The 12,560-nt window shown below is 52.5% G+C and overlaps 1 protein-coding gene across 1 annotated transcript; it reads left to right on the forward strand.

The window, feature by feature from the left end:
- Positions 1 to 227: 227 nt before the first annotated feature.
- On the forward strand, positions 228 to 10,733 carry LOC121587368 (patatin-like phospholipase domain-containing protein 2; the record flags this gene model as incomplete). The annotated part of the gene is made up of 6 exons (XM_041904265.2): positions 228 to 984; positions 3,244 to 3,476; positions 3,649 to 3,714; positions 3,952 to 4,164; positions 10,284 to 10,344; positions 10,552 to 10,733. Coding segments are annotated over exons 1-6 (996 nt in total), but the record flags the coding sequence as incomplete, so codon positions are not given.
- Positions 10,734 to 12,560: the final 1,827 nt, after the last annotated feature.

Raw genomic sequence — 12,560 nt, forward strand, 5'->3', positions numbered from 1 at the left:
TTAAGAATTATAATCAATTTAGTAATCGATTGTCTGTGATGTGCATCATTGAGGACAGGACACATTCCACCTAGAGACACGGGTGCTGCTAATCAACATCAACAACTGTCATCAAACTGGTGTATTCACTAGGAACCAAATGAAACAGGGAGGGACCCGTTTCAATTTGGAGTAAAAAGTTTCCATTTCTGAATGTTTTGCTACGGTGTGTGACTAATGAACACCCCATGAACCAGTGCGACTGATGCTATCTGCTGGACTATTTAAAGAGCAACAGAGCTCAACCAGTCTCCAGTTCTACTACCTCTGTTCAACCTCCTTGATTGGATTTACAGAACCTCAAATAACTCTATGAGGTGTGGGCTTGTTTGCTAAGGAACCACGGTACCACTCTGCCTGCCCGGTAAAACCTCGGATATTCTCCTGCTGAGGTTGAGAAAAAGAAATCGAGCCTGATATCCTCGCCTCCTCGGACACCAAAAGAAATCGAGCCTGATATCCTCTCCTCGCCTCCTCGGACACCAAAAGAAATCGAGCCTGATATCCTCTCCTCGCCTCCTCGGACACCAAAAGAAATCGAGCCTGATATCCTCTCCTCGCCTCCTCGGACACCAAAAGAAATCGAGCCTGATATTCTCGCCTCCTCGTACACCAAAAGAAATCGAGCCTGATATCCTCTCCTAGCCTCCTCGGACACCAAAGACGGTGAAAGTCTGGTTGATTGTCGAACCTGTATCCTAAACATGTCTCCATCGAGGTCTGCGAAGGCTCCTCTCTCCAATGGGCAGTCTATATCTGATCAGTCTGCGGCTGCTCCTCTGTCCATCTCCTTCTCTGGGTCGGGGTTCCTGGCTACGTACCAGTTGGGTGTGGCCCAGAGCATGCTGGACCGGTCCCCCTGGGTGCTGCAGGCGGCCCCTAAGGTCATGGGGGCCTCAGCCGGGTCCCTTGTGGCTGCTGCTGTGGTCTGTGGATCCAGTCTGGGTGAGAGAGTTCATTATGTTGAGAAGTTGATCTGAGAAGCTGATTGATTGATGTTTTTAATCATACTGCGAGTGTGTGTGTGCGCGTGTATGCGTGCGTACGTGTGTGCGCGTGTATGCGTGCGTACGTGTGTGTGCGTGTATGTGTGCGTACGTGTGTGTGCGTGTATGTGTGCGTACGTGTGTGTGCGTGCATGTTTGTGTGTCTCTGTCTATATGTTTGTGTGTCTGTTTATGTATGCGATGCTGTATGTATACTATTTTACTATTTACTTTACTATTCTTAGGTAGCGGAATGACTTTTGCTTCCCTCCAGGCCTGAGGGCACACACTTTCTAGTAGGCTTAAATTGAAAATATATTGCAAATAGGAAGTGGCAATATCGTCCGCTATTATCCTCAGTAACTTTCCATCCAAGTTGTCAGATCCCGGTGGCTTGTCATTGTTGATAGATAACAATCATATTTTCACCTCTTCCACACTCACTTTACGGAATTCAAAATTACAATTCTTGTCTTTCAGAATTTGGTCAGATATAGTTGGATGTGTAGTGTCAGCGTTTGCTGTTGGCATGTCATGCCTAAATTTGCTAATCTTGCCATTGAAAAAATGGTTAAAGTAGTTGGCAATATCAGTGGGTTTTGTGATGAATGAGCCATCTGATTCAATGAATGATGGAGCTGAGTTTGCCTTTTTTCCCAATATTTCATTTAAGGTGCTCCAAAGCTTTTTACTATCATTCTTTATGTCATTTATCTTTGTTTCATAGGACAGTTTCTTCTTGTTGTTCGATTTAGTCACATGATTTCTCAATTTACAGTATGTTTGCCAATAGGTTGTGCAGCCAGACATATTTGCCATTCCTTTTGCCTCATCCCTCTCAACCATACAATTTTTCAATTCCTCATTAATCCACTGGGATTTAACAGTTTTTACAGTCATTTTCTTAATTGGTGCATGCTTATTAGTAACTGGGATAAGCAATTTCATAAATGTGTCAAGTGCAGTGTCTGTTTGCTCCTCATTACACCACGGACCAACAAATATTCTTTACATCACTACAAAACTTATTGTATGACCTCTTATACACTATATTAGGCCCAGCCTTTGGAACTTTGGTTTTCCTAGATATGGCTACTATATTGTGATCACTACATCCGATGGATCTGGATACTGCTTTCAAGCACATTTCTGCAGCATTAGTAAAGATATGATCAATACATGTTGATGATTTCATTGCTATGCTGTTTGTAACTACCCTGGTAGGTTGACTGATAACCTGAACCGGGTTGCAGGCACTGGTTACAGTTTGAAGCTTTTGCTTGAGTGGTCAGCTTGATGAAAGCCAGTCAATATTTAAATCACCCAGAAAATATACCTCTCTGTTGATATCACATACATTATCAAGCATTTCACATGTTATCCAGATACTGACTGTTAGCACTTGGTGGTCTATAGCAGCTTCCCACCAGAATGGGCTTTAGGTGAGGCAGATGAACCTGTAGCCATATTACTTCAACAGTATTTAACATGAAATCCTCTCTAAGCTTTACAGGAATGTGGTTCTGAATATAAACAGCAACACCTCCACCGTTGGTATTTCTATATTTTCTGTAAATGTTATAACCTTGTATTGCTACCACTGTATAGTCAAAGGGATTATCTAAGTGAGTTTCAGAGATAGAATATGAATGTCATCTGTTACTAGCAAATTATTGATTTCATGAACATATGTTAACGTGGGCTATTGTGAGCACTTTTCTTCTGGGATGCTTACTTGTTTTTATTGCTTTACTGGGAAGCTTAGCAGCAGTAGATGTGCTCATGTTATTTATGTTAGTGCAGGGTGAGCTGCACACAGTGGACTTCCTCATGAAGCTGGTTGAGAGAATGCCAAGAGCGTGAAAAAGCTGTCATCAAGGCAAAGGGTGGCTACTTTGAAAAATCTAATATAAAATATATTTTGATTTGTTTAACACTTTATTGGTTACTACATGATTCCATATTTGTTATTTCATAGTTTTGATGTCTTCACTATTATTCTACAATGTAGAAAATAGTAAAAAATAAAGAAAAACCCTTGAATGAGTAGGTGTGTCCAAACTTTTGACTGGTACTGTATGTGTGTACGTATGTGTGTGTGTGTGTGTACGTATGTTTGTGTGTGTCTGTGTGTGTGTGTGTGTGTGTGTGTGTACATGTGTATGTACGTGTGTGTCTGTCTCTGTGCCAAGCTGACTGTTTTACGTGTGCCAAGCAGACATGGTGCGTGATGAGATGCTGAGGTTTGCGCGGCAGTTGAGGGGCAGTGTCCTGGGACCGCTGCACCCTGCGGGGAACGTGTCGGTGTGGATAGAACGTATGCTGCGCCGCTTGCTACCGGCCGACGCCCACATCAGGGCAAGCGGACGCCTCGCCATCGCCATGACGCGCATCCCAGATGGACAGAACACCATGGTGTCAAAGTTCACGTCCCGAGAGGAAGTTGTGCAGGTGTGTGTGCGCGTGTTACGCCATAGACAATTACATTGATAAAGCTAACGTGAGGAAATCTCAGTTGACCGTGGTATAAAGCATTAGATAGAAGCATCAATATGAAGAATTTAGTGACGTCTGTCTATTATGAAGATGTTTAACTGCAGTTCTGTGTTTTCGCCACGTGGAGGCGCTGTTGTGCGGTTGCTTCGTGCCTGGGTACTGTGGGATACAGCCACCAAGTTACAAAGGAGTGGTGAGTACTCAGACTGCTCACTGTCTGTAGGCTAATAATAATCCTAATATACTTTATACTAATACATTTTAGTTGATTCCCTGAACTATTCATGTAGTCAAGTGCTTGATGATTAGTTGTGGAATAGTTCAAAACATGGACTGGCTGGGGGTCCCTGATGAGGTTGGAATAAGACTGCCATAAAGCAGAGCTCCATGGTGCATGTGATCATGCCTCTGTTTGTGTGTTGTCCCACAGCATTACGTGGACGGTGGTTTCTCCAGTATCCAGCCGACCAACTCCTGCCCAATTGGCCACACCCTCACTGTGTCTCCATTTGCTGGTGAGACGGACATCTGCCCAAAAGACCCCGCCCCCCTGTGTGATATTGTGGTGAGCGGAGCTCCCCTCCACTGCAGTCTGGTCAACGGTTACAGGATGCTAGATGCCCTCTACCCCTACAACTGGGAGGTATGATCCCAAAACAACCCCATGCCTTCCACTGCCCTCTACCTCTCCACCACCCCTCTACCTCTCCACCCACCCCTCTACCCCTCCACCCACCCCTCTACCTCTCCACCCACCCCTCTACCTCTCCACCCACCCCTCTACCTCTCCACCCACCCCTCTACCCCTCCACCCACCCCTCTACCCCTCCACCCACCCCTCTACCCTCCACCCACCCCTCTACCTCTCCACCCACCCCTCTACCCCTCCACCCACCCCCTCTACCCCTCCACCCACCCCTCTACCTCTCCACCCACCCCTCTACCTCTCCACCCATCCCTCTACCCCTCCACCCACCCCTCTACCCCTCCACCCACCCCTCTACCTCTCCACCCACCCCTCTACCTCTCCACCCACCCCTCTACCCCTCCACCCACCCCTCTACCCCTCCACCCACCCCTCTACCCCTCCACCCACCCCTCTACCTCTCCACCCACCCCTCTACCTCTCCACCCACCCCTCCACCCACCCCTCTACCCCTCCACCCCTCTACCTCTCCACCCACCCCTCTACCTCTCCACCCACCCCTCTACCCCTCCACCCCTCTACCTCTCCACCCACCCCCTCTACCTCTCCACCCACCCCTCTACCCCTCCACCCACCCCTCTACCTCTCCACCCATCCCTCTACCTCTCCACCCACCCCTCTACCTCTCCACCCACCCCTCTACCTCTCCACCCACCCCTCCACCCACCCCTCTACCCCTCCACCCTCTACCTCTCCACCCACCCCTCTACCTCTCCACCCACCCCTCTACCCCTCCACCCACCCCTCTACCTCTCCACCCACCCCTCTACCCCTCCACCCACCCCTCTACCTCTCCACCCACCCCTCTACCCTCCACCCACCCCTCTACCCCTCTACCCACCCCTCTACCCCTCCACCCACCCCCTCTACCCCTCCACCCACCCCTCTACCTCTCCACCCACCCCTCTACCTCTCCACCCACCCCTCTACCCCTCCACCCACCCCTCTACCCCTCCACCCACCCCCTCTACCCACCCCTCTACCTCTACACCCACCCCTCTACCTCTCCACCCACCCCTCTACCCTCCACCCACCCCTCTACCTCTACACCCACCCCTCTACCTCTCCACCCACCCCTCTACCCCTCCACCCACCCCCTCTACCTCTCCACCCACCCCTCTACCTCTCCACCCACCCCTCTACCCCTCCACCCACCCCTCTACCTCTCCACCCACCCCTCTACCCCTCCACCCACCCCTCTACCCTCCACCCACCCCTCTACCACTCTATCAATCAATCAATCAATTTTATTTTATATAGCCCTTCTTACATCAGCTAATATCTCGAAGTGCTGTACAGAAACCCAGCCTAAAACCCCAAACAGCTAGTAATGCAGGTGTAGAAGCACGGTGGCTAGGAAAAACTCCCTAGAAAGGCGAAAACCTAGGAAGAAACCTAGAGAGGAACCAGGCTATGAGGGGTGGCCAGTCCTCTTCTGGCTGTGCCGGGTGAAGATTATAACAGAACCATGCCAAGATGTTCAAAAATGTTCATAAGTGACAAGCATGGTCAAATAATAATCAGGAATAAATCTCAGTTGGCTTTTCATAGCCGATCATTAAGAGTTGAAAACAGCAGGTCTGGGACAGGTAGGGGTTTCGTAACCGCAGGCAGAACAGTTGAAACTGGAATAGCAGCAAGGCCAGGCGGACTGGGGACAGCAAGGTGTCATCATGCCCGGTAGTCCTGACGTATGGTCCTAGGGGCTCAGGTTCTCAGAGAGAAAGAGAGAACGAGAGAATTAGAGAGAGCATACTTAAATTCACACAGGACACTGGATAAGACAGGAGAAGTACTCCAGGTATAACCAACTAACCCCAGCCCCCCGACACATAAACTACTGCAGCATAAATACTGGAGGCTGAGACAGGAGCGGTCCGGAGACACTGTGGCCCCATCCGAAGAAACCCCGGACAGGGCCAAACAGGAAGGATATAACCCCACCCACTCTGCCAAAGCACAGCCCCCGCACCACTAGAGGGATATCCTCAACCACCAACTTACAATCCTGAGACAAGGCCGAGTATAGCCCACAGAGGTCTCCACCACAGCACAAACCAAGGGGGGGGCGCCAACCCAGACAGGAAGATCACGTCAGTAACTCAACCCACTCAAGTGACGCACCCCCCCCAGGGACGGCATGAAAGAGCACCAGCAAGCCAGTGACTCAGCCCCTGCAACAGGGTTAGAGGCAGAGAACCCCAGTGGAGAGGGAACCGGCCCGGCAGAGACAGCAAGGGCTGTTCGTTGCTCCATAGCCTTTCCGTTCACCTTCACACTCCTGGGCCAGACTACACTCAATCATATGACCTACTGAAGAGATAAGTCTTCAGTAAAGACTTAAAGGTTGAGACCGAGTCTCGTCTCTCACATGGGTAGGCAGACTGTTCCATAAAAATGGAGATCTATAGGAGAAAGCCCTGCCTCCCGCTGTTTGCTTAGAAATTCTAGGGACAATTAGGAGGCCTCGTCTTGTGACCGTAGCGTACGTATTGGTATGTACGGCAGGACCAACTCGGAAAGATAGGTAGGAGCAAGCCCATGTAACGCTTTATAGGTTAACAGTAAAACCTTGAAATCAGCCCTTGCCTTAACAGGAAGCCAGTGTAGGGAAGCTAGCACTGGAGTAATATGATCAAATTTCTTGGTTCTAGTCAGGATTCTAGCAGCCGTATTTAGCACTAACTGAAGTTTATTTAGTGCTTTATCCGGGTAGCCGGAAAATAGAGCATTGCAGTAGTCTAACCTAGAAGTAACAAATGCATGGATTAATTTTTCTGCATCTACCCCTCTACCCCTCCACCCACCCCTCTACCCCACTACCCCTCTACCCCTCTACCCCTCCACCCACCCCTCTACCTCTCCACCCACCCCTCTACCCCTCCACCCACCCCTCTACCCTCCACCCACCCCTCTACCTCTCCACCCACCCCACTACCTCTCCACCCACCCCTCTACCTCTCCACCCACCCCTCTACCCCCTCCACCCTCCACCCACCCCCTCTACCTCTCCACCCACCCCTCTACCCCTCCACCCCCCTCTACCTCTCCACCCACCCCTCTACCTCTCCACCCACCCTCTACCCCTCTACCCCTCCACCCACCCCTCTACCCCTCCACCCACCCCTCTACCCCCTCCACCCACCCCCTCTACCCTCCACCCACCCCTCTACCCCTCCACCCACCCCCTCTACCTCTCCACCCACCCTCTACCCCTCCACCCACCCCTCTACCCACCCTCTACCCCTCTACCCACCCCTCTACCTCTCCACCCACCCCTCTACCCTCCACCCACCCCTCTACCCCTCCACCCACCCCTCTACCTCTCCACCCACCCCTCTACCCCTCCACCCTCCACCCACCCCCTCTACCTCTCCACCCACCCTCTACCCTCCACCCATCCCTCTACCCCTCCACCCAACCCTCTACCCCTCCACCCACCCCTCTACCCCTCCACCCACCCCTCTACCCCTCCACCCACCCCTCTACCTCTCCACCCACCCCTCTACCTCTCCACCCACCCCTCTACCCCTCCACCCACCCCTCTACCTCTCCACCCACCCCTCTACCTCTCCACCCACCCCTCTACCTCTCCACCCACCCCACTACCTCTCCACCCACCCCTCTACCCCTCCACCCACCCCTCTACCCCTCTACCTCTCCACCCACCCCTCTACCTCTCCACCCACCCCCTCTACCTCTCCACCCACCCCTCTACCTCTCCACCCACCCCTCTACCTCTCCACCCACCCCCTCTACCCACCCCTCTACCTCTCCACCCACCCTCTACCTCTCCACCCACCCCACTACCTCTCCACCCACCCCTCTACCCCTCCACCCTCCACCCACCCCTCTACCTCTCCACCCACCCTCTATCCCTCCACCCACCCCTCTACCTCTCCACCCACCCCTCTACCTCTCCACCCACCCCACTACCTCTCCACCCAACCCTCTACCCCTCCACCCACCCCTCTACCCCTCCACCCACCCCCTCTACCCCTCCACCCTCCACCCACCCCTCTACCTCTCCACCCACCCTCTACCTCTCCACCCACCCCTCTACCCCTCCACCCACCCCTCTACCCTCCACCCACCCCTCTACCCTCCACCCCTCCACCCACCCCTCTACCTCTCCACCCACCCCTCTACCCCTCCACCCACCCCTCTACCCCTCCACCCACCCCTCTACCCCTCCAGCCACCCCTCTACCTCTCCACCCACCCCTCTACCCCTCCACCCACCCCTCTACCTCTCCACCCACCCCTCTACCCCTCCACCCACCCCTCTACCCCTCCACCCACCCCTCTACCCCTCCACCCACCCCTCTACCTCTCCACCCACCCCTCTACCTCTCCACCCACCCCTCTACCCCTCCACCCACCCCTCTACCTCTCCACCCACCCTCTACCCCTCCACCCTCCACCCACCCCCTCTACCCCTCCACCCACCCCTCTACCCTCCACCCCTCTACCCCTCCACCCACCCCCTCTACCCCTCCACCCACCCCTCTACCCTCCACCCACCCCTCTACCCCTCCACCCACCCCTCTACCCTCCACCCCTCTACCCCTCCACCCACCCCCTCTACCCCTCCACCCACCCCTCTACCTCTCCACCCACCCCTCTACCCCTCCACCCACCCCTCTACCCTCCACCCACCCCTCTACCCCTCCACCCACCACTCTACCTCTCCACCCACCCCCTCTACCTCTCCACCCACCCTCTACCCCTCTACCCCTCTACCTCTCCACCCACCCTCTACCCCCTCCACCCACCCCTCTACCCCTCTACCCACCCCTCTACCCCTCTACCCACCCCTCTACCCCCTCCACCCACCCCTCTACCTCTCCACCCACCCTCTACCCCTCCACCCACCCCTCTACCCCTCCACCCACCCCTCTACCCCTCCACCCACCCCTCTACCCCTCCACCCACCCCTCTACCCCTCCACCCACCCCTCTACCTCTCCACCCACCCCTCTACCTCTCCACACACCCTCTACCTCTCCACCCACCCCTCTACCTCTCCACCCACCCCTCTACCCTCCACCCACCCCTCTACCTCTCTACCCACCCCTCTACCCTCCACCCACCCCCTCTATCTCTCCACCCACCCCTCTACCCCTCCACCCACCACTCTACCTCTCCACCCACCCCTCTACCTCTCCACCCACCCCTCTACCCCTCTACCCCTCTACCTCTCCACCCACCCCTCTACCCTCCACCCACCCCTCTACCCCTCTACCCACCCCCTCTACCCTCTACCCACCCCTCTACCCCTCCACCCACCCCTCTACCTCTCCACCCACCCCTCTACCCCTCCACCCACCCCCTCTACCCCTCCACCCACCCCTCTACCCCTCCACCCACCCTCTACCCCCTCCACCCACCCCCTCTACCCCTCCACCCACCCCTCTACCTTTCCACCCACCCTCTACCTCTCCACACACCCCTCTACCTCTCCACCCACCCCTCTACCTCTCCACCCACCCCTCTACCCTCCACCCACCCCCTCTACCTCTCTACCCACCCCTCTACCCCTCCACCCACCCCTCTATCTCTCCACCCACCCCTCTACCCCTCCACCCACCCCTCTACCTCTCCACCCACCCCTCTACCTCTCCACCCACCCCCTCTACCCCTCCACCCACCCCTCTACCTCTCCACCCACCCCTCTACCTCTCCACCCACCCCACTACCTCTCCACCCACCCCTCTACCCCTCCACCCCTCCACCCACCCCTCTACCCTCCACCCTCCACCCACCCCTCTACCCCTCCACCCATCCCTCTACCTCTCCACCCACCCCTCTACCCTCCACCCATCCCTCTACCTCTCCACCCATCCCTCTACCCTCCACCCACCCCCTCTACCTCTCCACCCACCCCTCTACCTCTCCACCCACCCCTCTACCTCTCCACCCAACCCTCTACCCTCCACCACCCCTCTAATGTCAGAATGCTGTAAACATGATAGTTGATAAACTATCTAGCATGCTAGCCTCCAACAACACAGATGACAGATGACGGAGTGCGTTTGTGTCTATACCCTCTCCTCAGGCTCTGGACAAGGCCTACCACAGTGGATACGGAGACGGCCTTCACTTCCTACAAACCAGTGGTGGGTCATGATGTCATGTGATCTCTGTATAGATGAGTCTCCTAATGATGAAAAGAGAAGATGAAATATGACATATAGTGACTCCTTATCCAATTTATTTCTCTCTCTCTTTCTCGCTCTCTGTCGCTCTGGCTCTCGCCATCTCTCTGTCTCTCTGTGTCTATCATGTTCTCTCTCTTGGTTCCTCTCTCGCCATCTCCCCACCAGACCTGGTCCCATGTCTGCCTCTTCTTAACACCCCATCAGAGCCTCACTTCTCACCTCCTCCTGAAGGATGGACAGATCTGGAGACAGACCTGGAGGAGGAGGAGGGGAAGCAGAAAGAAGAGGAGGAACACATAGAGAGGAAGCAGGAAAAGATGAAGAGATGGGAGCAAAAGGAGGATGAGACAGAGGAGGAGGAAGAGGAAGAAGAGGAGGAGGAGGAGGAAGAGGAAGAAGAGGAGAAGGAAGAGGAAGAGGAAGAAGAAGAAGAGGAGGAGGAAGATGAAGAAGAGGAGGAGGAAGAGGAATATGAAGTGAATGTGTGGTCCTCCCTGACAGACACCAGAGGCAGTCAGAGAAAGTGTTCTCCTGAAGGGGGAGATCTACCTTGGAATCTGGCAACCCTGGAGCAGGCCATGTACCTAACCCTACCTACCTGGATAAACACAGGTACCGTGCACACACACACACACACACGCACACACACACACACACACACTGAGTGACATCAAGCAAATTAAGTGCTGAAACCAACACTCCCGTCTTGAATGAAATAACACTCTGTCTCTCTCTCTGTCTCTCTCTCTCTCTCTCTCTCTCTCTCTCTCAATTCAATTCAATTCAATTTCAATTTAAGGGCTTTATTGGCATGGGAAACGTATGTTAACGTTGCCAAAGCAAGTGAAGTAGATAATAAACAAAAGTGAAATAAACAATAAATATTAACAGTAAACATTACACTCAGAAGTTCCAAAAGAATAAAGACATTTCAAATGTCATATTATGTCTATATACAGTGTTGTAACGATGTGCAAATAGTTAAAGTACAAATGGGAAAATAAATCAACATAAATATGGGTTGTATTTACAATGGTGTTTGTTCTTCACTGGTTGCCCTTTTCTTGTGGCAACAGGTCACAAATCTTGCAGCTGTGATGGCACACTGTGGTATTTCACCCAGTAGATAAGGAAGTTTATCAAAATTGGGTTTGTTTTCGAATTCTTTGTGGATCGCTGTAATCTGAGGGAAATATGTGTCTCTAATATGGTCATACATTTGGCAGGAGGTTAGGAAGTGCAGCTCAGTTTCCACCTCATTTTGTGGGCAGTGTGCACATAGCCTGTCTTCTCTTGAGAGCCAGGTCTGCCTATGGCGGCCTTTCTCAATAGCAAAGCTATGCTCACTGAGTCTGTACATAGTCAAAGCTTTCCTTAAGTTTGGGTCAGTCACAGTGGTCAGGTATTCTGCCACTGTGTACTCTCTGTTTAGGGCCAAATAGCATTCTAGTTTCTCTGTTTTTTTGTTTGTTCTTTCTAATGTGTCAAGTAATTCTCTTTTTGTTTTCTCATGATTTGGTTGGTTCCAATTGTGTTGCTGTCCTGGGGCTCTGTGGGGTCTGTTTGTGTTTGTGAACAGAGCCCCAGGACCAGCTTACTTAGGGGACTCTTCTCCAAGTTCATCTCTCTGTAGGTGATGGCTTTGTTATGGAAGGTTTGGGAATCGCTTCCCTTTAAATGGTTATAGAATTTAACGGCTCTTTTCTGGGTTTTGATCATTAGCGGGTATCGGCCTAATTTTGCTCTGCATGCATTATTTGGTGTTTTTCGTTGTACACAGAGGATCTTTTTGCAGAATTCTGCATGCAGAGTCTCAATTTGGTGTTTCTCCCATTTTGTGAATTCTTGGTTGGTGAGCGGACCCCAGACCTCACAACCATAAAGGGCAATGGGTTCTATAACTGATTCAAGTATTTTTAACCAGATCCTAATTGGTATGTCGAATTCTATGTTCCTTTTGATGGCAGAGAAGGCCCTTCTTGCCTTGTCTCTCAGATCGTTCACAGCTTTGTGGAAGTTACCTTTGGCGCTGATGTTTAGGCCAAGGTTTTTTGTGTGCTCTAGGGCAACGGTGTCTAGATGGAATTTGTATTTGTTGTCCTGACAACTGGACCTTTTTTGGAACACAATTATTTTTGTCTTACTGAGATTTACTGTCAGGGCCCAGGTCTGAC

This window comes from Coregonus clupeaformis, unplaced genomic scaffold (genome assembly GCF_020615455.1).
Source record: "Coregonus clupeaformis isolate EN_2021a unplaced genomic scaffold, ASM2061545v1 scaf0113, whole genome shotgun sequence".
Taxonomy (NCBI): Eukaryota; Metazoa; Chordata; class Actinopteri; order Salmoniformes; family Salmonidae; genus Coregonus; species Coregonus clupeaformis.